The sequence below is a fragment of the Nuphar pumila genome, chromosome 17, assembly GCF_984573655.1.
Source record: "Nuphar pumila chromosome 17, dmNupPumi1.hap1.1, whole genome shotgun sequence".
Classification (NCBI taxonomy): Eukaryota; Viridiplantae; Streptophyta; class Magnoliopsida; order Nymphaeales; family Nymphaeaceae; genus Nuphar; species Nuphar pumila.
This window is the reverse complement of record NC_143265.1, coordinates 83,360,629-83,388,616: the sequence shown is the minus strand read 5'-3', so window position 1 is coordinate 83,388,616 and position 27,988 is coordinate 83,360,629. Positions and strand designations below refer to the sequence as shown.

General features: G+C 40.1%; 1 protein-coding gene across 1 annotated transcript; it reads right to left on the bottom strand.

Moving 5' to 3' along the window:
- Positions 1 to 86: 86 nt before the first annotated feature.
- LOC149812548 (copper-transporting ATPase PAA2, chloroplastic-like) lies at positions 87 to 26,914 on the bottom strand. The gene is made up of 17 exons (XM_089993757.1): positions 25,618 to 26,914; positions 24,017 to 24,094; positions 23,599 to 23,696; positions 23,407 to 23,460; positions 16,853 to 16,939; positions 9,015 to 9,179; positions 7,684 to 7,794; positions 7,055 to 7,123; positions 5,810 to 5,919; positions 3,935 to 4,040; positions 3,395 to 3,461; positions 3,106 to 3,185; positions 2,554 to 3,008; positions 1,374 to 1,542; positions 1,094 to 1,222; positions 792 to 942; positions 87 to 377 (listed from the first exon to the last, which is right to left on the bottom strand). Exons 1-17 carry the CDS (start codon positions 26,237 to 26,239, stop codon positions 289 to 291), a joined length of 2,640 nt encoding a protein of 879 aa, XP_089849883.1. The 5' UTR covers positions 26,240 to 26,914; the 3' UTR covers positions 87 to 288.
- Between the last annotated feature and the right edge of the window lie 1,074 nt (positions 26,915 to 27,988).

Here is a 27,988-nt window from a genome sequence, read left to right as displayed (position 1 = left end):
ATCCGAAGATTAAACTAACAGTGACGACGATATATGGCTAACCGCTTAACCGTGGCAACCCTTCAGTGTTGACACTTCAAAAGTACAAAAACGGTATAGGGTTTATTATTTAATAAAAAATTGGATTGATATATGAAAATTACCCCAAAAAAGAACCAAGCCCCTCCCCTCTGGACAGCCGCAGAAAATAAAAGAGTTTATGAACGTCATGAATCAATAGCATTGGAAGCAAATCAATGAATAGCAAAATGTCATGTACAATCGCAGCAGGGGGTCCTCAAAACCATATCAATTTGTCTTCCTTGGAGCAAATCCATCGAATTGTAGCAGTAGAGAGTTTGTAACAACAAATACAGAACTCAACGCCATCAAGCCTCCTGCCAATGAAACCAAGAAAACAGATAAGATGAAGGCTAGCACAAGAGCAACCTCGCTGGTGAAGGTAGCAATCAGCCACAAACAGAAGTTGCGTACTCCCAACAAAGGTTTTGGTAATTTCTCACCAGGCTAAGGGTGCTGGTGACTTCCACACACAAAGTACAAAAAGTTGTTGGTAAATTTGAAGTTTGTTTGAAACTTTGAAAACAAAATCTATTTCTTCCTGGAATATTGTAAATTCTAGTCAATTAAAGGACCACATAATCTGATTCTTTGGACAACTGAAATCATTCAATCTTTCTTTCAGTTTAGCGCAATCAGTTACCGTATAACAAGTTTTATAGCCTTCAACAGCCATGACATAGTTCCAATCAAATCAAATTTGCACCTGCTACAGTGAAATTTCAACTCACCAGATAGTGACGGTGTCATTGCAAAATCAAAAGAAGGGAGCAGCATCCCAGCAGCAATGGGAATAGCAATGATGTTATATGCAACAGCCCACACTAAATTCTGGCGCACTTTTTGCATTGTTGCACGAGCAAGGTCAATTGCATCCACAACCTGCACATTAAATAACAATTCAACATGATACAAAATCCACACAGGATTTTAGAAACATGCCACCTCATTTGGAGAGTATGAACTTTCATTATGGTTTGAAATTATACAAAATCAGTTCACGATGGTTCCATCTATTAGATCTCAAACACACCTGTGAAAGTTTGTTGCCCAATAGAATTACTGATGCTGCATCAGATGCTGCATTTTCTTTTGCATTTTGTAAGGCCATTCCAACATCAGCAAGGGCCAAAGAAGGCGCATCATTTATGCCATCGCCAACCTTGAAAGGCAGAAGGCATATACCATCATTTTTGTGCTCTTAACTTACTATGATAAAAGAGAAATGGTAGGTTGAGTTACAATTCATCAGTTGAAACTGATAGAGATGCATTAAGCAAATACACTCCAAGAGGGAAAAAGCAAGTAGATACCATTGCAACACAATTCCCTTCATTTTGCAAGTTTGAGATAAATCTAGCTTTATCTTGTGGACTTAAACAGGCATCAGCACTTCCTATTCCAACTGCTTTAGCTATACTTGCCACTGCCTCTTCCCTATCGCCGGATAACAGTATTGTTTTGATTCCATATTGCTGGATCCTTGAAAAAAGAAGAGTAAATGGTAAGTTAGAAGTCTGCTCTAAACTCATTTATTATTCGTGATGTAGATAGGTAATTGAAGACGTTATCCAAGAACACATTAAGTCAAAAAACTGAAGCATGGATTCTTTTGGAAACTACAATAAAGTTGCAAATCAGGACCACCACTGATAGTCAACTATAGTTTGACTGAAAAGTATCCACAACTCAAACAAAATCATTGAATTTTGTCCTGTGCTCATTGCCATTGCAAATCCTTGAATGCCAACCAATTTCGGTATCCACTGGGTGACTGATATCTACATGGAACTGTATAATTGACATAGACTGAAGAAAAACAGAAGAAATGAAAGAAGAAAAAACAATTAATCTTTAAACAGAAAAATAGAGAAATGATTGTGATATTTGCAAATACATATGTTTAGTGGCTCAGGTCTTGTGGCATCATTCAAGTGATCTTGATTGTAAGAGCTCCAATGAGATTATCATCACATGGGTAGGCTACAAAATTAGGCTTTCTCCAATGCAATTTCCAAGCCTTTCATGAATGGAGGCATTATTATCAAATCTTCTTTTCGCCAAGAAAAACTACTTTCGAAGGTCTCTGATAATGTGTATCATCAAACCATCATATTTTAAAGAGAAATTTACAAAATAGCCACCTAATTTGTTACCTATTAAAGTTATCTGCCTAGCTTTTCACTTGTGATATATTTAACCTCGCATTTTTTATCCAGTTCAAACAGCTACCTGAGGCAAAAATTTACTTTTTTTCCTTCATTAATGAAATAGCTCAGTGTTCTTTTGCAAAGAAAATAAATGATAAAGGCAGTTTAGCCAATTTATTTTACTAAATCAAGGTCAACTGCACGAACATAGGACCAGGTGTGTCTACTGCAAAAATAAAAAATTCAGACTGTTAAATGTAACAACTGAAGTAAGGCAGTTACTTGTAAAGGTGATTAATTAAGTTTCTATTTGTGAATTCCACAGTTTAAAATTGATCAGCACCTGTCTACAGTAGATTTTGCATCATCACGCAAAGTATCTGCTACTGCAATTGCACCTATGACTCCTTCCCCTTCACATCCAACGTAAACAATGGATTCTGAATGACTTGAAGGTGAATCTCCATTTTGTAACCTATGTCTCAAAGAATTTTCCAAATCCATCAAAGCAGAGTGTCTTGCCCGTTGCTGAAAGCGTGCATGAACCCATTCCTTCGCACCAACTGCAACTAGAAATCCATCAACTTCTGCCATGCATCCATAACCAGGCTCTGTTAATTGTCCACTTGTGCTAGGAATTTCTAAATTAAGGGACTGTGCCTTGTCTAAGATAGCCGTTGCAATGGGATGTGATGCTGATTTCTCCACTGCAGCAGCAAGCTGAAGAATCTCTGATGCTTTGTGAACTATAGATGCCACATCTGTGACAGTTGGTCTCCCTTCGGTCAGGGTACCTGTCTGAAATATAACAAAAGGCAACTTGTTAATGGAGTTACAATTCCAATTTCTAGAATACACAAGGCAAAGCAGGCAGGATGTAAATGTTATGGCATACTTTGTCAAAAGCAAAGACATTTATGCTAGCCAAACGTTCCAATACATCTCCACCTCTTATAAGAAGTCCTCGTCTGGCTCCTTTACAATGCCAAACACGCATAAGACAGGTTTGTAACTATCAAAACAAGAAACCTATTCATTCAGTCTAAAACATATAGCAGCAGCTGTAATATGTGGTCAATATTGCATCATGTTCTTGAAAATAAATTCATCAAGCATATCACCTGTTTATTTTGTTTGATAAGTAAACTACAATACCTTCTCAGTGAAAGGAATACAGAACTCACCAAGAGATGTGCCAACAAGGATGGCAGTGGGCGTTGCAAGCCCTAGAGCACAAGGGCAAGAAACCACCTGAGGTAAGATAAAAAAAATGCAAGCACATCAACCATGATTATCAATCAGAAGTAATAGCCGGGAGTGTCTCTTCTTTGAGAAATGTAGTCTGGTGCTTTGCTTCAGTACATTTTTTCCTCTTTAACTTTGAAATGCAAAAAGGAAAACCCTAATGGCATAGGAATTTATAAAGGCCCATCATCAGGACCAGGTAGAGCCAAATTTAGACCCAAACTAATAAGGATGGATCTGGGTTGTACCTAGTTGTGTACAAACCTGGATCTGGACCCAAATGCACAAAATCCAACCAGATATTGTAGAAGTCTCAAGGTTGGACTCACAGACACCATTAACCAGATTGTGTCTATCGACTCTATCCTGTTCGTATCCAGACTAAGGGAAAATATGTTGTCAATTTCCCTTATGGTAAGCTAAACCAACTACAAGTTTTTTATCGACAAAAAGAATTTCATTTCCTTCGTATCACTTACTAATACATCCACAGCAAGCTTCAAGCTTAGAAGCAATGGACTTCCTTCTGGCCCTGAAATATCATTGAGAAGTACCTCAGGGAAGATGTCAGTTCCTATATAATACCTGCAAATGCACATTATCAGCAGTTTTGATATGTAGTAGGCTACAACTGTAAATTATGGAAATGAAATGTAAAATCACCACATAATAAACTGAACTACCTACTACAAATCTGGAAAAGCTTCACAAACTCTAAATGTCCAAACCCTTTCACATTGTGTCTGACCGTATTCTATTTTAGTCACTTACCATTAAAACTAAAGTTTGTCCAAAAACAGAGCATCCATAAATGATTATTAAGAGGGAGAAGGTGTTCACTGTGCTGCTGCTGAGGCTTAACAGCCTTATTTGTTTCTGACACTGTATTTTCCATCAATGTTGCCATTTTCATTCTCCATAAAATAGTGTCACTAAACATAAATGCCAACATATCGTAGAATGTACATGGACATAGATAGTGTTGGCAAACACTCCTTGTCAGTTTTAACTTTTAACATGAGGGTTCTTATAATCTTGGTTCAGTCAATGAAAAGACTTCATAGTATGCCTAATTGTTTTTGCATTTTGTTTGTCCCTTTGCATGTTTTTCTTTTTCACTTTGTTTTACTTCTTATATCTGAAATCACATAAGTTGTCTCCTCCCATTACAATTAGTAATTCTCAGTTCTACTGATAACCAAATAGAGTGGTGTCATTGTGATGAATGTCACTTCTCCAATGGAAAATATTATGGTTATCATTGCATGTTTTCTTTCAGGACCAATGATTTCTTCTTCTATTTCTCATAATAACAATTGTTTTCCCATGTACTTTTATTCGATATCCAATTTGTATCTTTCAGACCACAAAATCGTGCGTACGTCAGTGCATGATGGTTAATAAGGTTGTACACAAATAGTAAATATTCCATAATATACATGTAGATGCTAATGTTGTCGATACAAATACTTCAGTGATCATAGGAATATAGGTTTATCCTAAACAAATTTCTGCAGCAAGAAACAAACAACTCAGAAGACTCAACACATTCATATGATTGCCGATGAGTAACTAAAGTAGTTCTTGAAGGCATGTTAAACATGTCCCCAGAGTATACCTTTGCCTTTTTCCAGGCAATGATATTCATCTATTTTCAAGTTAGAAAACTTTAAAATACTAAAGTTGTCCAGTCATTCTTCAAAGGAAAACCTACTCAAAGTTTGACCAACTTTGTTCCTTCCCCAAATGCCATAGGGCCTTCATATTTTTCAGTGTATAACATGATCATATGAGGTCCTAAAAAAGCTATACAGTTTTTGCGCGAGTCCAAAAATCAACTACTCTACCAGACCAAAGAGGTGTAAATAAAAATGCAGTGACATGATGACTGCTGCATAAGGATCAAAAGTCAAGTAATTACTGTTTCTCCATGCCCACAATGTCAGAAGCATTCAGGGAATTAACGTAAAAGACGAAAAAAAAACATTATCATGCCTTGTCATATCTACATTGGGTTCAAAAGTCGAGTAAACATGCTTTCTCTATGCCCACAATGTCAGAAGCATTCAGGGAATTAATGTAAAGAAAAAAAAAACATCATCATGCCTTGTCCTATTTACATTGGGTTGATGCAAAAACTGAATCAATGTATGGAAAAATCTGCCACATCTATACGTGGCAGCAGAAATTAAAAGGCTTTTTTTCCCAGCATGAATCTGCAGCCAGGCAATCATTCTCCATGCAAAATAAAACACAAACAATTTCAACGTACAAGATAACTAGTTGCGTTGTTTCAAACCTAATCAAATTAGAAAAGTTTCTGCATAAAAGGCAGCATTAGAGCATGTATGTACCAGAATGCAAAAGTCACTGCAGATAATGTCATCACACTGTATACAAAAGACCCAGCAATTGAATCTGCAACTCTTTGGATAGGAGCCTCATTACCTTGTGCATCCTCAACCTGAAAAATCCCAAAGATCTCATAACTTCCCCAATATTTTTGCATCTAACTAACAAATGGTTGGCTCATCTTCAAGGAATTTTAGTCAAATCAAATAAGAAGACTTTGGACAATGAAAATTGAAAAGCATAAACCTATCTTTTCCCCTCCTTTTCCTTTTCATCTCATTTATATTTTTTTGTTGGATATGGATGTCTGAGGCTGTTGCGAGGGTTGGTGTTTGAAAGGAACAAAATCCAAAGAAGTATCGTAATTGGTAAATCATAATTCCATCATTTTTTCTGATGGATCTTTCACAACCATTTTAACAAAGGCTTTACAACTAGAAACTGAAAATCCAAGTGCTCTAGAATATTTTTTATTCCACCAGCATACCTTCTACTGCTATTAGCAAGCTCCATATACTTCGCATACATATAGTAGATCAGATTGGTCCTTTACTGAATTATTCTTCGCAGCATAAATACATCATCAGTCAATAATGGCACATTATTTCGAGTTGCAGGATAAAAATGATTTGACAGATGATTCCTTTATTGAATTATGCTTGGCACCATAAACTAAATCATCAGTCAATGGATGATGATTTGGAAATGGAGGGTAAAAGTAATTTGGCGGCATATTTGGTTAGAGGAGTGCACATTATATTCTTAAGGCTACACACCCTCCAGATCCATTTGTTCAATGCACTAAATAGTGACCCATGGATAGCTTTGTGTAGGGATACCCCTCTGCAAGGGAGTCAAGACATTCACTAGTGCTTCCACAAATGTAAATCATATTTGAATTTCCTAGCTCTATGAAGGCTACTGCAAGCCTCTCATCCTCATTTATGTATGTTTATGAATCTTCATGTCACAAATTGATACTACAACTTAATATTGTTTCCAGAGTCCCTACATTTGAATATTGACAGCTATGATACTAAATCCTCCAATGAAAATAGCTTTCTATTTTTAGCTAGCTACTTTTTTATTTTTAAAAGTGTATAAGAGATGGGGCTAACATACTTCCCAACATGGGATAAAATATCCAACAAATAATACATGAACATTGCACATGCAACCTAAGAAACAGCAAGAAATATGAAAACAATGACTAATTGTAGGCACTCACAAACTAGAAATATACTGACCAAGTGGATAATTTTGGAAATTGTTGACATAGATCCAGTAGAAGATGCTTCAATCCTCAATGGGCCATCCTGTAAAATGTAATTGAACACAAGTAGGTCATGCTTGACATGATAAGTAACATGCAATTCAGGACTTATCATCATGACAGCAATTTTTTAATTTAACAAACTACCCAGAATAAACATAAAATTGTGTTCATATTTCATGGTCATAAACATGAAGAAAACAACTCTAAGAAAAGTTTGACATTAGTTCTTAAAACACTTTAGAAAGATTTGACATCGCTTCTTAAAATCCAAGTTGTCCATGAATGTTCCCATGGACCTTTCAGATTCAGGGGAAGACCTGGTCAACCTTCATAATACCATAAATATTCCTCTTATTTAAAGAAGTTATGCCACTATGCATTTTCCAGATAGTTAATTTGAAAAGAATAACACATACTGTATGCGTTCAATAATTCCAAATTCCAGGTTGACTAATTATTCCATGCTTAACAAGTGAACTCAGCAAATGATAACAATTACAAAAGAGAATGTGGTGTAGGGAAGGTGGGAAGATGATTTAGGAATGCATATGGCAGGATTAAGAAGACAATATCATCAAGATGCAAAATCAATGTGCATACCCAGTTAACAGTCCCAGCTGAAACAACATGACCTCCTTCCTTGAATACAGGAAGTGATTCTCCAGTGAGCATAGATTCATCCACCCGACTTTTTCCTGCAACAACTCTCCCCTAAGAGAGTAAATAAGAGGTGTCAGATCCTGATGAGCATTTTAATATAATTAAAGGAAAAGAAGGCATATCCACTCAACCATCATGAACTCAAAAGAGAGAGAGAGAGAGAGAGAGAGAGAGAGAGAGAGAGAGAGAGAGAGAGAGAGAGAGATCTTTGCAAGAAGCTCTAAACAATAGCACATCCCTGACTTTTAAAATACATAATACAAACTTCTTCTATTCCATAAATACATATTACTTTTGGTGGAATTAGGAAAATAAAATAAGCTATACAGACTTAGTTAAGGCAAGTTTCAAATCTTGAGAACTAGTTGGACTGATAAGGAGTTATGGGAGCCTATTCTATAATTTTTGAAGGCTAAATATATATATATATATATATATATATATATATATATATAGAGAGAGAGAGAGAGAGAGAGAGAGAGAGAGAGAGAGAGAGAATTTAGTTTGTCCTGCAACTTGTGATGCAATTAACAAAAATATTCTCATAATGATGCATTTTGCACATGCAGAATGAAGCTTTCTTCAATAAAAGTCTATCACATTGAATGACTACCTTCCAAGGACCTCAATGATGAATGTGTTGTTTTATGCACTTAATGGGGACCTCTATACCTGTTCCGAGGACATTTGGGTGTTGATGCTTGTTTAATACTTGCGAGCTATATTTTCTATCAAAACATGTTCATGCTTGCAAGTCTTACTATACAAGGTTATAAACACAGAATAAAGCAACACCATTTTTTTGAAAATTTGGAAAAAAGAAACAAAGCAACCATTAGCATTTGCAAAATCCATACACATCGTCCAATATATATCACCAAAAGCAGTGAGAAAGGTGTGTTTCAAACTTTTAATCTTACCATAATGTTTCGATAATCCACATTGATAGTGTTCCTCAATGTACATAAACTTTAAACCACTTCTTTCAATAACTCAATGAAAAATGAATGACATCCATTTTGATCATTTCAACCAAGAATATGCAGAAAGAGGCAGTCTTTTTGTGTAATATTTTTTTATCAAAGAAAAGAACAGAAAAAAACAATAAAATGTCGGGGTAACAAAATAAATTCTCACTCAGCTGGCCATGAAGAGTGGTAGCGTAATTACATGTAATTACAAGCATGATTTGGAACTGATCACAGTTTATGCAGAGTTCTGAAAAGCTCGTACAAAACACACACACAGAAAGTTTAGATAAAAATACATACATCTACAGGAACAGTCTCCCCAGGAAAAATTAAGATTGAGTCTCCGACTCTAATGTCGTCAGTTGAAACCTCAACACAAATTGCATCAGGGCAGACAGCATTGTCATCTGATATGCCACCTTCAGCAGAGGTGACCACCAATCGTGATTGAGAAGACACTAATGACTGCATGAAGGCACACCCATGGTTAGTACTTTCAGCATCTTCTATTTTAGTAAAGAGAGAACATAACAGAACAGAGTTAAAAAGAAAGCACCTAGTCAATAAACAAACAGCACATACATCTATTTTTGAGAAGAATAAAAACATTGAAAGAAAGCAAACATTTATCTGAAAGGCTTCAGTGATGGAAGCCAGCAATTGAAACTATTCAAAAAGTGCCAAAACCATCATACAAACACTTACACACAGAGTAATTGTATTGCACCAAAAAACTTGATTAACTAAAAACGAGAATTCTTATTAAATTGGCTCAATTCAAAGCAAGTTTTTAGTAAATAAACTATGATAAACACATCTACGGGTTTGGATTATGCAAAAAACTCATGCAAGCATGTTTTTTAAAGGGGTCTGGGACAGTCTTGAGAGATACATGGTTTGGAAGCTACACATTTCTCTACATATACATACTAGACATAATGAATCCAATTTCATTTGCAGATGTGCTTCATGTTCCATAAGAAGTTGATTGGTTGGAATTTCCCGATTCTCAGGTTGATATTTGAAGCGACATGAACATGCTCAATAAGGAAACTAAGCCATGACTTGGCAGTTGATTACTTTGGAATCAGACTGAATTGCATAGAGATGCTTCCTAGATCTGTACATGCTATAGGCTATAGCTAAAGCAAGTGCTAGTAATTATAATGAAGAGGAAGTAGTAAGAAGGTAGACTCAAAAAGAAGAAATGCAACAAGCAAAACTCTAAAAAACTTGTGGAGAAAGCAAGCAAGAGGCAGTTGGGAAGAATCACAACATACAAAAAAACAAGAAGCATTTTGCAAGTGTTGCAATGCAAGAGTTGCAGAAGCATTTTGTCAGATGATGCTTTGGGATCATATATTCCTGTGAAAAAACAGAATATATCCATGAAAAACTGACAATGGTAGCAGGATACATAGCTTTTAACTAGTTATCGAAATTGAACTTCCAAAACTAAAAATTGATGATGCATGATTTCTAACATGGAAAACTGTGACTCCAATTTGGAAGATTAGACAAGACAGAGATGGAAACTAATCTACTTACTGGAGTTGACAACAACACATTTTGGAAGCAATTGCTGAAAACAAGTATGTGCAGGATAGAAGTGAGCTCAAGCTCCTAGCCTCCAGGGGACCTTTTCTCTAGGGCAACCCATGTAGCTCTTCTGGTCCCATGTGTGTAGCATCTGACTTTTCCAGCACTATAACTGAACTAGTGTCGTACTCACCATTCAATCAATGACTAAAACTATCCACATAGGACATAGATCCTACATGCTCCATTCAATGTGTATAACAAGTCAAAAAGACAACATTAACAACAGAAAAAGATGCAAAATTTCCAGGAAAACACTAGCTCTGACAAAAATTATGAAGTTAACAAATTGAAGGCAAGTAACCAGGCAAAGTTGGTTATTGAGAGATATTTCAAGAGCAGCAGCCAGCAGATCTAAGTGTGAATTTTGAAAATTTAATGGTTTGATCCCCTATGAGATGGAAAACTATGCAAAAAATCTGTTACCCTATCTCCAAGTTGTCCGTGCAACTCATTCTCACTAGTGATTACCAGAAGAACTGTCCAGTTTGACCCTTTAACTAAAATGACCTAATACAATTCAGAATTGTTATCCCTTTAATTCGATTAGAAAAGCTGAGGAATGCTCAAACAGCATTTCTAATGTACTAGATTTTTTCTAAAGTATTGCAAAAGGAAGATCTGATTGCTCATGTTTTAGTTCAATATATTGGCATCAAATGGGTATCTTCCTTTCAAGTTTCAACTAGATTGATATCAACATACAGCATACCAATCTTCAAAAAGTGCAGATAGTGATACAGATTAATATCAAACCTTGCAAGAATCATCAAAGCCACAGGAAAGAGTGAAAAAGGTGGAAAGGATCCGACCCGATCCACGTCGATCCATGGATTGTGTACAGCCATGTAACATATCCATAGTTATGTATTATAACCCACTTAGACTATCGGGTCTGGATACACCAGACCCGGATCCATATCACTGTGTTGTAACATTATAAAACATCTTTTAGGTCACGATATGATATGAGAAAAACAGAAAGCGTAACAGCAAAAAAAAAAAAAACTTGCGTTTCTTCTTCGTCTCTCTCTCTTCCTCTCTCTCTTTTCTCTACAGGTGAAAAACTTTCATGGTATCAGAGCATAGATCCGACTGAGGCTGAGAAGGATTCTGGCAAGAGCGAAGATCGGAAAATCGAGGTTCTTCTTTCCCCTTCTCCCTTTTTTTTTTCTCTGTTCCCCCTTTCCCTTTTTTTTTCTTTTGTTCTTCCCCATTTCCTCCCCTTTTTCTGAAATCTACTGTGTACCCACACCTCACGTGGGTTTCTTCCTTTGGTGAAACCGTGATCCACGTGACCTCTATTCACGTGGGTTTCATTTTTTTGGTGAATCTGTGATTCACGTTTACGTGAACACAGACACCCACAGTCTCTCCTTAATTTCTTTTCTTGATCTGCCTTACCTAATCTCCTCTAAGTTTGTCTTTGCACATTCATTTTTTTTTTATTCTTTACTGCTATACTGTGAAACTTGTCCTTTGATTATCTATTTCTATTCTTATAAAAAAAAAGGGGGTTCTTTTAACGTGTGAAGGCATCCTTCATCTCATCAATCTCAATTTCTAGACTGCAAAAAAAAAAAAAGGTTCAGAAACTGAGTTCCCTGCATCCGGCAGCCTGCGATTCTATATTCCAAAAAAAAGGGGCTGAACTTTTTGTGAACACTCTGGTCGACATTCTCGTTGTTTCTTTTCAAATGGACCCTTATCACTCTCAATCAAATATTTCTTCAAGCTTTCTCAACCAACTCGTCTCTAAAAAGTTGAATACCTCAAATTTCTTGATTTGGAAGAGACAAATTATTCCTTTTATAAGGAGTCAAGGTCTCTTAGGTCACCTGGATGGAACCACTCTTGTTCCACCAGAATTTGTCCTGAGAGAAGAGAAAGATGATCAAGGGGTGAGTTCGATCGTGTATGTCAAAAATGTAGAATTTCTCAATTGGGAAAGGAAAGATTAATCAGTTGTTGCATACATCACCTCAACCCTGTCTCAAGAAGTTCTAGTTGCCATTCCCGACAATTGTACAACGCTACAACTCTGAGAGTGACTGGTTCAGACGTATTCGCAGGTTTCTCAAGCAAGGATGGTTTTCCTTAAAAGGGAATTTCAGTTGTTAAGAAAAGAATCCATGACCATCATGGAATATTTGAACAAGATAAAGACCATCACAGATCAACTTGCAGTTATAGGATGTGCCGTAAGCGACAACGACATGGTGCAACAAACTCTGAGTGGATTGGGATCTGACTACAATATGATAGTCACTTCACTATTGTGCCTTCCTGCTCTTCCTTCCTTCGATGCGTTACGGGCGAAATTGATTCAATATGAAATGACTCTGAAGGGATTCTCTGAAGAAACTCACATCCACACAAATTCTCAAGAAGTTTTTGCCACAGGAGTGACTTATGGTAGAGGACGAGGACGAGGAGGACAAGGGCGAAATGGATACGGAGGGCATGGTCTGCTTCCCACTCCAAATATGTCTGCCCATGCGCAGGGATCAAGATCCGTCCCCACTTGCTTCTTTTGTAACAAAAAGGGGCATATCAAGGCGAATTGTTGGCACAATCCAGAGAATAAAGGAAAGGGCCCACAGACAGAAACGAAAAGAAAGTTCACAAATACCAGAGATAGTGGAGAGATCAAAGATCTACTAATATCTGCCTTGTCAGGGTTGAAATTGAAACAGAGTGATGAAGACACTTGGTTTGTTGACTCAGGAGCAACAACTCATGTGACAGGTGATGCAGGTAAGATTTCTAATCCTATTCCTTATTTTGGAAAAAGTAAGATTGTTACTGGAGATGGATCCCACCATCCTGTTACTCATGTTGGAAAAACTATCATTCCCATGTCACATTCCACTCTTACTCTTTCTGATGTTCTTCATGCTCCTGACATTAAGAAAAACATCGTCTCTGTCTCCAAGCTTATTGATGATAATAATGCTTCAGTTGAATTTACTCCCTTCTCTATGCAGGTCAAGGACCTATGCACGAGGGAAACATTCGCTGAAGGAAAAAGACGAGGCAATATATATGTCTTTGAAGAAGCTCCATGTCATGATGTCCGCCCTGCTCATCTGAATTCGAAGCCTTCGTTAGAGTCGTGTTCATCTTCTTCTGCCAGTGTTTTTAGTATTTCTGAATGTAATAAGCCGTTCTTATGGCATAGTCGGTTAGGACATTGTGAGAGTCATTTCATTAAGAAACTTGTTTCTAATAATCTCATTCCAAAAGAAAGTCTTAATGAGAATGAGAGCAGTCATAAGTGTTCCAGTTGTCTTTCATGTAAAAGTCATGTATTGCCTTTCCATTCCATTAATAAGAGAGCTTCAAAACCTTTTGAGATTATTTGTTCTGATGTATGGGGACCCGCCCCAATTGTCTCTGGATCTGGGAGCAGATACTATCTAATCTTTGTTGATAGTTATTCTCGATACACTTGGATATATTTCATAAAGAATAAGTCGGAAGTCTTCTCTTTGTTTCAAAATTTTCTTTCCTTGGTCAAAAATCAATTTTCTGAGTCCATTCAATTTTTTCAATGTGATGGAGGTGGGGAATTCTCATCCCGTGATTTTGTTTCTTTTCTTCGAAATAATGGAATAGGAAGAAGGGTGTCCTGCCCCCATACCCCTCAACAAAATGGGATTGCTGAACGAAAACATAGACATATTGTTGAAAGTGCCATGAGTATGCTTCATGACAGTCATCTCCCTATCAACCTATGGACAGAAGCCTTTCATTCTGCCGTGCATGTGATAAATAGGCTGCCCATGGTTGTTCTGGAAAATAAGTCTCCTTATCACTGTCTTTTTGGAGCTCATCCTAGTTATCATAATTTGCGTGTCTTTGGTTGTGTTTGCTATGTGCATATTGATCAGTCTCTGAGAAAAAAATTTAAGGACAAAGCCCAGAAATGTAGGTTTGTGGGATATGCAGATGACTACAAAGGATATAGGTGTTATGATCCCATCAACAAACGTATCAGAATCTCAAGAAATGTTGTCTTTGATGAACAAAATTTTGATGACGGAGCTGATGCAACGAATATGCCAATTGAAGTTTACTATCCGTGGTTGAGTTCAAAACTTTTTGTTGAATCCAATGAAGCATGCTCCTCAGATTGTGTGCAGCAAGAAGAAGAGAGTTTTGAAGACACTGGGACGTCGGGATCACAAAATACAGAAGAAGTACCAGGCAGATACAAAGGCATTGTCTATTCTAGACAGAGACCGATAGCATCAAGCCATTCAGATCATGTCTCAGACGACAATCCGACTCATTCTCGTACTCTTGAGGTCAGAAAATCAAACCGCATACGACATCTCATTGACAGGTGGGTCAGCTATAACAACTTCTCATTGGATTTTCAACTCTTCTTAACTGCTCTCAATAAGGAAGAAGAGCCCACTATGTACTACCAGACAACCACTTCTACCAAGTGGGTAGAAGCCATGAATGATGAAATGCAAGCCTTGCATGAATGTGGAACCTGAGAAGTTGTTCCTAGACCACCTGACAAAAATGTTGTTGGATGTAAATGGGTCTACAAAATAAAGCACAAGCCAGATGAAACTATTGAACGGTACAAGGCAAGGCTTGTGGCAAAAGGATTCACTCAAGAAACAGGACAAGACTATGATGAGACCTTTAGTCCGGTTGTAAGAATGGGAACAATCCGAATTATTATTTCCCTGGCTGTTGAACATGGATGGAAGTTGAGTAAGCTTGATGTAAAAAATGCATTCTTACATGGGAACTTAAAGGAGGAAGTATACATGGAGCAACCCCCTGGGTATCAAGAACAAAATTGTAAAACTCATGTGTGCAGGTTAAAAAGAGCTATCTATGGTCTGAAGCAAGCATCTCGCTCATGGTTTGATAGCTTCTCGCTAGAGATTCAGAAACATGGATTTTCACGTTCCATGCTGGACCACTCATTATTTATCCTTAGAAGTCAGACTGTGAGCACTCTGTTATTAATTTATGTCGATGATATTGTCATCACAGGAAACTCTGCGACCCACATCCAAGAAGTAAAAGACTTACTAGATCAGAGGTTCAAAATGAAGGATCTTGGAGTTCTACGTTATTTTCTTGGCATAAAAGTTGATAACCAGGCTCATGGCTTGACACTCACTCAACAAAAGTACACCGTAGACGTTCTCAGCAAGGCAGGCATGCAAGACTGCAAACCTCTGGGAACTCCGAGTGTGCTTCATCAAAAACTTAGCTCTCAGGATGGAGATCTGTGTGATGACCCCACTAGGTATCGAAGCATAATAGGAATGTTACAGTACCTCACATTCACCAGACCTGATATTGTTTATTCAGTCAATCAAGTGTCTCAATTTATGCATGCGCCACGTACTGGACATATGGAAGCGGTCAAGAGGATCCTTAGATATCTGAAAGAGACTATGGGGGATGGATTGATATATTCACCACAGTCATATGGCAAAGATGAGCACGGACTCACTGTATATTGTGATGCAGACTGGGCAAGAGATCCTGATGAACGAAGATCTACATCAGGATATTGTGTCTTCATCGGAAAAAATTTAGTCTCTTGGAGCAGTAGAAAACAAAAGGCCATCGCTAGATCAAACACTGAGGCTGAGTATAGATCTATGGCTGCTGCTACTGCCGAAGTCACATGGATTAGGCACCTACTAACCGAAGTAGGAGAAAAGATTTCCCACACTACTTTGCTATGTAACAACCAAAGTGCTATCAACATGTCATTCAATCCAATACATCATAGTCGTGCCAAGCACATTAAGATCGATCAACACTTTGTGAGACAGAAGGTTGAAGAAAAAGAGATTGAGCCTGAGTTTGTCAATACTGAGAGACAAGTTGCAGATCTATTTACCAAAGGGTTAACAAAGGATCGTTTTTGGATGCTTAAAGGCAAGTTGTTCATGGTCCAAAACCATGATCAACTTGAGGGGGGGTGAAAAAGGTGGAAAGGATCCGACCCGATCCATGTCGATCCATGGATTGTGTACAGCCATGTAACATATCCATAGTTATGTATTATAACCCACTTAGACTATCGGGTCTGGATACACCTGACCCGGATCCATATCACTGTGTTGTAACATTATAAAGCATCTTTTAGGTCACGATATGATATGAGAAAAACAGAAAGCGTAACAGCAAAAAAAAAAAAACTTGCGTTTCTTCTTCGTCTCTCTCTCTCTTCCTCTCTCTCTTTTCTCTACAGGTGAAAAACTTTCAAAGAGCACATCAATCATCACATAGAGCATATTAATGATGAATTCTACCAGTAAAGCAACAAAACAGGATTTTGTCAATATCCACTTTTTCTTCAAAGAAATAACAAATATACACAATCAGTCTTCATTGACCATACCCTGTGAACATTTCAAGTTCAATAATATCACAGGAAAGTAATCAACACAGGTTACAAGTTCATAATTCATCATACTTGTCATGAAAGAACATTAACAGAAAGGAACATGAAAGGAAATCGGAGAACATGGCTAAGGAAAACAGCTAACCAGAAGTTGGTTCATATCACTGGATGCTCTAATTCTTGCTCTTTCTTCTAAAGAACGTCCAAGAAGCACAAAACCCAGAAGCATGACCTGCATACTAAAGAAAAAAGGCTCACATAAGAACTATGAAATTTTACTAGCTAATAAACTTCACTTTTCATAAGAAACTGAGCTAATGAACATCAATTTTCATAAGAAACTGACTGTTTGGTGGTGTTTACAAGAACCACAAAAATTAGCAATTCATATAGTCTTATATCAGCCAAATCCAATGAGGGAAGATACTAAGATACAAAGAACAAGAGCAGTCAAAGGCCACACACATTGTTGGAATATTCTAAAAAACCGGAGCCAAAAACATGCTATCAGAATCCTGCACTCAAACACCTTAAAAATTTCAGATATGCAGTATGAAGTATGAACACACATGTATGCATAGTTGCATACACATACAAGGGGTGACATGTTACAGTTGAGACTGCAACCAATAGCACTTAGTCCTCTCTTATGATACATTATTTTCTTGGGATGAAAATTTGGAGGTGAATTGGAAGAAAAATTTCCCAGTGCTGCAAGCTTTGTCTGCGCATAGCATTCTGCGACTCCAGCTTTCAATCTCTGAGATGATTCCACTCACCAAACTCAAGAAACCTAAGTATGTGTCAGAAATTCAGAATGTGACATAATCTATTGATGCAGAGCAGGACCAGATCGGGCCTGTCCCGCGTGACCCAGGCACGGCCAGGGAACCCGACCCACAGGGGATGGACGATCGGACCCAGGAGCTGGATCCGATCGCAGGTAAGGTGACCCGATGCAGGGATGTGACCCTGCGCACCTACTCTAGACGAGGGAAGACCCAGATCGTCCCAGATCCATCTGCAGAGTGAAGACGTCTCGGGTCCAGGAACGGACCCGAGACCTGAATCCACTAGCAAGCTTTAAAAACCCTCTTCTAGGGTTGCGCGAAACACAAAGAATATTCAGATTGCAGCAGTTTTTCTTCCATTTTTTTCTGTCAACAATTTTCCTCTTGGCTTTTCTTCCTTTCTATTGTTTGTTCCCTTTCATTTACGTTCATTCTATTGTTCAGTTGAAGTTTACTTTGAAATAAAAGTAAGCCTCATCGATTTCGGTGGGCATTCTTCTTACTTTCTGCACATCGCACGACCGTAAGGGTCGTGCCTTCATCGGCCATAGTCAAAGAACGCGAAAGTTGATCCTCCTCACTGCATCAAAGTGGTATCAGAGCACAGGGTTTCCTCCTTCAACAACGACATGGCTCAAGAGGCGAGGAACGATCCTACAAGCGGAAAAGAGCGGGAGGAAATCAGCAACGAAGATCCGATGGCGCGGATGATGGACATGTTGCCAAAGATCCAGGAAAACCTACTGCGCGTAAGTAAAGATGTAGCCGGTATGTCGAAGCGTATGGATGGATTCGAAGATCGGCTTGTCGTCCTTGAATCACCGGTGGAACGATGCGCGACTTCAACACCAATGCCAGGAGCAGATCTGGTTGACGGCGCAGCAGCTCGCGTGAATCCCATCTTCGCGGAAACAGGCCAGACGATACATCCTCAGTCTGTCCGTGTCACCGCCTCGCCTTCGGTCCCTCCACTCCATTCAGATCCGTGTACCCTCCAATTGAACCAGGGGATCACGGCAGAACCCCCCATCGTTTGGGTGTACCACAACCCTGGCAGCGAGTCCCTGCGACTGCGTCGCAGGCCAGACCTAGTTTGCAGGACCCCAGCATCACACTGGGTCCTGCCGCAGGTCTGGGCTCGTGGCCTCAAGCCACGAGGGATGCCCCACAGGCTGGGTCGGGTCTGCAGGACCCCAGCTTCACGCTGGGTCCTGTTGCAGGCCTGGTCTCGTCAGCCCGACCTGGGAAGGATCCCCCTTTCCCTCCGAGCCCGTGCGGGGAGGCCCCGTGCCAGCACACCCGCGAGCCGGAGCGGGAGGGCCCCTTTGGATTGGGCCGAACCAGGATTCTCCTCAGCAGAGCCCATGCCCAGTTCTCGGGGACCATCCTTTGGGTCCCAGGGAGTGGGTCCGAGCCTCGAACCCCTTTATCCGACCTACCTAGTTGGGTCTGGTTCGTGGGTCGCCCCAAACCAGATCCAACCTATTACTTTTGAACCCCAAAATGGATCTAATGCCAACCCAAACCTATATCGGACTCGAACGGAGCTCCAATTTGAATTTGAACCGGGTCAAAACCCGACCCATTTTGTTACGGATCAAGGATCGAGTTCAAACTAGGCTTTCTCACACCATAACTCGATCCATGATCCTACCCACCCCATTCTAGGTCCGACAAATAGTTTAGGACTTGACTCAATCTAGAGCCAATCGGGTGATTCATCCCAATACTACACCAACCAAACCCAATACCCATACCAGACCCAATCCGTTAACCCATCCCTGATCCAGAACCCAGCACCATACCCGACCCAATACCTCTACCCTAACCCAACCCATAACCCAAACCCATATTATCCCATTCCTACCCACCTAGAGCCGAGACCCGACCGACCCGTCTACCTTTAGTAGAACCTCCTGTCATATCGGTGCCACAACGCCGACCACAAATGGCTCCCACCCACAGGCAAGCCAGACCGAGGCAGTTTCCAGCAGCCGCCATGCAGATTCAGCAGGGACCAGTGCAACCTGAGCGCCGACCACACGTCGTTGGAGTTCGTCGGCACCAGTATCTAGGCAAGCAATGCCACGAAGAGGGTGATGAAGCAGTGTTGGATGACGACGCTTTCTAGAACGAGTACCCCGTAGGAATGATGGAGACCCGTCAGTAGAGAGCACCAGAGCACCTCTTCACCTACGGGGTGAAGCTAGACCTTCCGGAGTTCGCAGGACGATTCGATGCAGAGCAGTTCATCGATTGGTCCTATGTCGTACAGTTTTTCTTCGACTACCACACTATAGCTGAGCACCGTCGTGTCTCTTTAGCGTCAACTCGGTTGAGGGGCCTAACACAGACATGGTGGGTTGAGCTGCAGAGGTCGAGGGAGTGGTAGGGACTAGAGCACGTACAAACATGGGAGGAGATGCAGTCAAAGTTTGTGCCTTCAGAGCACGTCGAGCGAGCCTACAAGGAGTACCTGACCCTGCGTCAAGGCACCCGTACCGTGATGGTGTACACTGCTGAGTTCCATCGTCTATCCCTGCGAGTGCAGATTGAGGAGACCGCCCGCCAGCAAGTCACGAGGTATATTTTTTGTCTCTGTCCTGCTATTTCTGATGATTTCAGTTGTGTCACAGTCGAGTCATTGGATCAGGCAAGCAATTATGTCATGAATGTGGAGGAAAAATTGAAAAAGAGGCAGGAATATAGGACCTCCCGTAGTGACCAGTCCAGTCGACCCAAGTCGAGTTTCCCAACCAAGGGAGCAATCTCTCCTAGGAAGGAAGACTCCAAGTCCACCCTAAGAGTAGACCCTAGCAAGCCTGACCAGTCCGGACCCGCATACCATACCAGGTCCAAGACCAAGCCTAGTGAGTCTACCCTTCGTTGTTTTAGGTGCCAGGAGTTAGTACATTTTGCGTCCAAGTGCCCCACCGTGAACAAGAACGGCCATTTGGTTGAGGGTATTGTTGAGTCAATGTCTGATAGTGAGAGTGAGGGTGAGTCATTGGTTGAAGGCGGTGACAAGAGGGAAGTCGTAGAGTTCGACGGCAACGTCGAAAATTTATTGTCTATTTGTCATGTTTTGACCGCACCCCGAGAGTCGACCCCTGCAAAATGGTTGCGAAATAACATTTTTAGAACCCATTACAACTGTGAGGGGCATGCATGTGATGTTATAATTGATACTGGGGCATGTGAGAATATGGTGTCTGAGAGTGTCGTGTCCACCTTGAACCTGAAAACGGAAAAATTATCCCAACTATACAAGATGGCATGATTCAAAAGAGGAAACGAGGTCCCTATCACCCAACATTGTTTAGTTCGGTTCTCCATGGAGGAGCATTACCACGATGAGGTGTGGTGTGATGTAGCCCATATGAGTGCGTGTCATATTCTTTTAGGACGTCCCTGACAGTTTGATCGCAAGACCATTCACGATGGCCATAGGAACACATACTCATTTATTTTTAAGGGTCATAAAATAGTCCTTCTCCCTATCAAGAAGATCGGTTTTCCCACTGTGGATAAGCCTGAGCGAGTTCCCCGTCTCGCGGGCCTATCTTACCAGTCTTTCTTGAGCCATTGTCGGGAGGACGATTACTGTTATGCCCTGGTGGCTAAGTCATTGTTGAGTACGTCGTTGCCCGTTCCCGCGGACATCGCGCCCCTTGTTGAGGAATTTTGCGACATTATGCCAGACGACCTTTCTGATGGTCTACTTTTGATGCGGGTGGTGCAGCACGCCATTGATTTTGTCCCGGGATCGAGTCTCCCTAATCTCCCCGCGTATCGCATGAACCCAGCCGAGCATGCCGAGTTGTTGAGGCAGGTTCAGGAGTTATTGCAAAAGGGGTTTATTCGTGAGAGTGTGAGCCCTTGTGCAATACCCGCCCTGCTCACTCCTAAGAAAGATGGGTCCATGCGCATGTGTGTTGATAGCCGAGCAATCAATCGCATCACTGTCAAATACGGTTTTCTCATTCCTCGATTGGATGATATGTTTGATATGTTGGTCGGTGCCTCTATCTTCTCCAAAATTGATTTAAAAAGTGGGTACCACCAAATCCGTATCCGAGAGAGGGATGAGTGGAAGACGGCATTCAAGACACATGATGGATTGTATGAGTGGTTAGTCATGCCATTTGGGTTATCAAATGCCCCGAGTACCTTCATGAATATGATGACCCAAGTGTTGCGCCTTTGTATAGAGAAGTTTGTCGTTGTCTATTTTGATGACATTTTGATTTATAGCTCGTCTTTGTCTGCTCATTTGAGTCATCTGTGTCAAGTCTTAGAGATTTTAAGAAGGGAAAAGTTGTATGTCAATGCCAAAAAGTGAGTTTATGACATCAAGTGTCATATTTTTGGGTTTTATTGTGTCGTCTGATGGAGTTAAGGCGGATCCCGCCAAAGTCCGTGTGATTATGGAATGGCCTACCCCAAAGACTATAGGAGAAATCCGTAGTTTCCATAGGTTAACCACTTTCTACTGTCGTTTTGTGAGAAACTTCAGCACCCTCATGGCCCCTATTACGGAGTGCCTAAAGGGTACTAGTTTCCATTGGACGTCAGTAGTGGGAAAAACCTTCACGCTCATCAAAGAGAAAATGACTAGTGCCCCTGTCTTAGCCCTTCCTGATTTTAGCACAGTCTTTGAGGTTGAGTGTGATGCCTCTAAAGTGGGAATTGGTGCAGTCTTGAGTCAGAACCACAGACCCATTGCTTTCTTTAATGAAAAGTTGACTCAAGCCAGGTGCCAGTACTCCACTTACAATGTTGAGTTTTATGCCGTGGTAAAAGCCCTTCGTTATTGGAGGCATTATCTTATTTATAAGGAGTTTGTCTTGTACACATATCATGAGGCGCTAAAGTATTTGAATAGTCAAAAGAAGTTGAGTGCCAGGCATGCCAAGTGGGTTAGCTTCTTGCAAGAGTACACCTTCACGATTCGCCATCAATCGGGTACTCTGAACAAGGTAGCTGACGCACTTAGCAGGAAAAATAATCTCCTAATGACTATGTCAGTGCAGGTCATTGGGTTTGAGCAGTGCAAGGAGTTGTACCCGACGGAAACAGAAATGTGCAGCAGTGATACAGTGAGTATGAAGAAACCACATAACAGAAATATGCAACAAAGGTACTGTGAACGTGAAACAACCACATCGAGAAAATTTTCCTTGCTGTCCATATCTACATCCACCAAAAGGTAATCACAATCATGTCCTTGAGGCATCGAATGATGTCATGGGTTGATCTTCTTTTCACGAAACAAGGTCAGGATATACATGCATTTTCAGTGCTCGAGTAACATCACAATGCAACTTACTAACGGCCAACAGTGGAATTTAAAGTCACCATGATGATAATTGTTATGAAGAATATACTGCAAGAAATCTAAGAACTTCATAGGACAAAGTCAGTGACTCAGCACATGTAGGCAACCATATCGTGTCCTCTTTACACTAGGTCATATTTCTTGTCATTTGTATATGACATTCTTGGTCTCCTTCAAGAGTTACCTCTCTGAAGATGAACTTATAGGTGCACTGTCGATGCAAGCAAGATGACCATGAAATCACTGTAGTGCAATTTGTAGTCAAGTTTGTCAATTATCGATGAATAGCAGGAAAGACAATTGACTGAGGAGGACATAATGTAGGGTTAAAGAGTGTGTGATGATACATATCATGTCTAAATTCAAGAAAGATATTTGGTTATATCTTGAGATTCAATTCAAACACAGATAATGACAACTTTTCTAGCAGCCGGAAAGGGGACTAAGTATCACTTGAAGTGCATCAAACAGGGAAAAACTGGGAATAGACACGTACATCAAAATGTCATTCCTGATAAAGCTGCAAATGGCATGAATCCAAAAGTATCATGTACGACAAGAATAGATTACCGATTCATCGAAAAAGCTAGCATCCCATTTGAGCCCAGGGTTCAACAGAGACACCTAGAGCAGCAGACAAACTGTATATCAGATCAAATTCAATAGCTAAAAAGATGACTGATTCTAATAAGTGCAATAATTTAGAGGCTCAAGCATTGAAAGCAAACTGCTTCTCAAAGAAAGCATTAAGAGACAACTGACCAGACTTATGGCAAATGCAGCGATGCATCCAAATCCCACAAGAGAGTTCATGTTAGGAGATCCCTTAGAAAATGCATTTACACCATCCACGAGAAGATCTGCAATTATATGAAAAATGCCTGTTTCATATTTCCTTTTTTTTCTTCATGTGTGTTTGGGTCCACACACACACACACACAAGCATGCACACACACACACACACAGTTTGTGCATGTGTATGTGTAATGATTAATAAAATACAAATGCATAAGATTGATATGAATAACAATTTAGTGAACAGATCCTGCCAGAACTCTTATAAGTAGAAAATATGGATACTGACATTTGAACTCCACAAACCACACAATGTTGCACATGTACCAACTACCAAGATGCCTGTTTAGAAAGAAAAAGAACACAGAAAAAAAAGTGCACTCACCTCTTCCTGGTCCAAACAAAGCAACCAATGCAATGCAGCATTTTACATACGAATTCTGCAGAATTTCCCAGACTGGCCCTACATCAAATTGGAATGTGGAAAAAGAAAATCATTGGCTATAGGCTCATAAACAGTACTCAAGTATCTCATAATTATTGCCTACCATACATATAAAGTAGTTCTGTTATATAGGCAAATCCAGAAATAGAATATATCTAGGCATGCATATTCAAATGTAAAATATAAAGAGGTTCATATTTGAGACTGGTTTAGTCTTACTGCATTATGATGAATAGGGACCGGAAATTGTTTATCCAAACTGGCTACAAGGAGAAAATTGACCGTTTGCATGATACCACATCGATATTGAAAATACTAGGTTCTATCGATCAACCTTAGAGACTTCAAGATTCATTTTGGAATATACATACACACATATATACACAAATACATAAACAAATAAATAAATAAGTATGCATATATATATATATCATAGAAAAAATATCATTGATGTCTGGAAAATATCACAAATTTTACAAGAAAAACACCCAAGCCATTATTAAAGAGAAGATATCACAAGATTTCCGAAATATCAGCTATAACATAAATACCATGAAATTATTGCGAGATAATATCATGACACTAAAAAAAATCTTACTTTATATACTTTTTCCATTTCTTGTTTTTCTTATTTTTAAAAACCTTTTCTAATTGTTTCTTTATGTTCTAAAAAAAATAATGCTAAAACTTATTATTGCTTATCTTCTTTATTTTTCTTTACATTTAAAATTGTTCCAAAGCGTCCAAGATTTTCTTACGAAAAAATGCTTGAAAACAAAAAAAAAACTCTTTAGAAAAGTCGCATTGAGAAACTGCCAAGAACGATACTGGAGTAATTGGTCACTCCTGACCAGCTTAGGAATGCACTACCAAATGGGCCAATTAGTTTAGATGTTGCATATCATGTTTTGTAAGTCCTACTCTAAAAATGTGATCTCTATAGATTATTTCGTAGAAAACATGTATTAGATTATACACTTTTTATGTTTAGATAGGTTTAGCAAAGAATCTAAAATTCAACGGCTCATATTGCACAAAAGACTTTGTAAGACTGAAATAATTCAATTCGAAGTATGTTTCATGGTAAACAGGCATTGAGAAACACGTTTTCAGGTTTAGATTAAGCAAAAAACACTTGCAACATTGAAAACTAATTGGTCACATTCCTAAACTGGCTGCACACACGCGTGCGCGCATGGAGCACATCGTCAGAAATATGACGCAGCTCATTGGGTAAAGCTTCAAAGTTCTAGCCACGCAAAATATTCCACCGGCATCCAACAGTTCATGTGTTGTACCAAAGTGCAATCGTTTCCATGAAAATTGCTGGATTCCTTCGCCCAAAGATGAGTAAGATATGAAACTCAAGTTCAGGATCACAATTTACGTGTGAACATCTTATATACTCCACGAATGCATAGCATATGCCTCTTAGTAAACACAACATGCATATGTGAATATACATGCACAGGCATGGATGCAGTGATCAGTCAAATCATAGCAACAAACGGAATGAAGAAGAAAAACGATCGGAATCCTACCGTGTGCAATGTGAATACTGAGAGAGTGCAGCAAGTGAGAAGCATGCCCGCCACAGCACAGAGCGACCAAGGTCCAGGCGAAAGCAACTCTGTTCCTGCTCCCGGCCAGAAACTTCTCCTTCTTCTCTGCCATTTCCTTCCATTTCTTCACGTTTTCCGCAACACCTAGCCTCGAATTCCTTCTCTTCGCTGGGAATCCGAAATCCGACAACTTCCACGCGAGATCCTCCGCAACACTCTCGGAATTTCCGGTCACCGGAACATCCGTTCTCAACCTAACCGCCACGGTTTCCGTGATCAGGTTGACCGCTGCTGAATGGACACGATTGTCGGAGACGAGGACCGACTTGACGCGAGCGGCACAGGCTCCGCACATCATCCCGCTGACATCCAGAAGCAGAGAACGCTCCTCCGGCTGGTTCAGGACAGTCGGTAATCCGATATCTACGGCTTTAGCTCGGCAGATTCCGAGAGGATTCCGATCGGAACTTCGCCGGAGAAAACGTGAAGTTCTGCAGAGTGACTTGCGAAATGGTCGGGGCAGGAGGATCGTACTTCCATTGAGGGCGATCGTAAATCGTGGCCGGAAGGAGAGGGTGCTCTGCAGAAGCTCACCCGCCATGCGTAAGGAGGCTCAAGTCAACCCAGCCAGCATTCCAATTTCCAAAGGAGGGGAAACGGGCGGTGGGAAGAATGGCTTTCAAAAGGATAGGGCCGGCTTTCCTTGAGGGGCCACTTTTAGTCTCGACCACCAAAGAATTGTGGCGGGCGGGTCAAATCAAAATCCTTTCTTCCAGACCAAATCCTATCCTATTGAAGAAGAAGAAGATTAGCTGACATTTGAAGAACACAACAACATCTTTGGGCATCCATCGATGACTCGAATCGTAGGCCTCTACGTAAGCCGGGGCAAAGAATGATGAGTGAAGGGTAATTGGTTGGGACTGGTCTTATCACCTCTCTCTTAGGACGGGAATGATTATCCTTTCTGGCTTGCCACTCTTGTATCCGTCATATGAAATCAGCATAAGTGAGGTTTTCTTCTTTGTTACTCAGTGCTGCGAGCACCTATTCCTAAAAGTGTAGTAGTTAAGCCCTGTTTGGAATCTAGGCGCTGGAATGGGCGTTTATGCATTTGGTGTTCCTGAGGCAAAACTCTTGGTCAAATTTGGAATCTCGGCGCTAGGATGCATCTGGGATGGGAAGTGAGACCCTTTCTCCTTTGTATTTACACTAAAGGATGGATTTGACAGCTACCACTTCCTCAAATGCATAACTCCATAAACTCAGCTACCCATCCCAAACAGGAGCTTAGCATAGTTTTCAGACATTACAGGCTGAGCTACCCATCCCAACAGGAGCTCTGCTTGTTTGTTAGGTAAGAGCTGTTAGTGCAGGTCACCATGTCTTGGGACGTTGCAAGTTCAAAACCCAATAGTATGTTGTGTAACTGGTGGGAGTCGGACTAACCCCAGATTGCCTTTTAAAAAAAAAATCCTACGTATGAGATATATATCAACACCAAAAAGAGGAATGAGTATCTCCAACAACAACAACCAGAATAGAACCATAGGCTTCAAGTACTGGGAGCCACTAAGAAGAGCCACCGGAAAAAATCGTGAGAAAACATTGACATATATAAAAACATGATTTTAAATTATAACTAAGCAAATCATGCTTCGTTGGGCAGTTTGAGAAGAATTCACAGCCTCCACTAATCATCCCTCGTGGATGTTTTTCGGTACTCTCACAGAATAGGTCTCTCCATCACTTACTTAGGCCTCGCAGCTTGAACGCCCCAAGCCAAATCATCGATCACCTAGCAAGGTTGTGGGGAGCCTTTATGGGAATAAAATATAAAATACAAAAAATATATAAAAAACGAGAGTTTTTTTATTTTTTTATGCAGCCGCCCTGATTGATGCAGCACAGCTACCGCCACCCATCTCAGCATTTCTCGAGATAGACCACACCCATATCGAGAAATGCCAAGATGGGTGGCTGTCAGGGGAATGAGAACAAATAAAATGCGTTCATGTAAGAACTGTATACACTAATATCATATTTTCATCTCATTTTTAGATAATGATATGGGCCTTTGAAGATTGCAATGTTTTAAAATATGATCAGCGATATTTTTTACTATGACCAACACCGTCTTCGTGTCTAACCAGTCAGGTGCTCTCTCATTTGCGATGTTGGAACTGTGCCAAACTTTATTGGAAACATCCGCACATGCGATTGAAACGATAACACTCGTGAAAAAATAAACAATACGAGAATAAGGGGCAAGAAAATACTGCACTATCGCAATACGGAAGAAAGAAAATTCGGAACCTTAGCTACGGGTTCGCAATTGTTAAAGCAAAGA

Coding starts and splice junctions, on each gene's coding strand:
- LOC149812548 (XM_089993757.1), bottom strand. CDS start 26,239: ATGGCGGGTGAGCTTCTGCAGAGCACCCTCTCCTTCCGGCCACGATTT. Junction 7,795..9,014: donor GGGAGACTGTTCCTGTAGAT/GTATGTATTTTT, acceptor TTACTCTCTTAG/GGGAGAGTTGTTGCAGGAAA. Junction 1,543..2,553: donor GCAAAATCTACTGTAGACAG/GTGCTGATCAAT, acceptor TCTTTTTTCAAG/GATCCAGCAATATGGAATCA.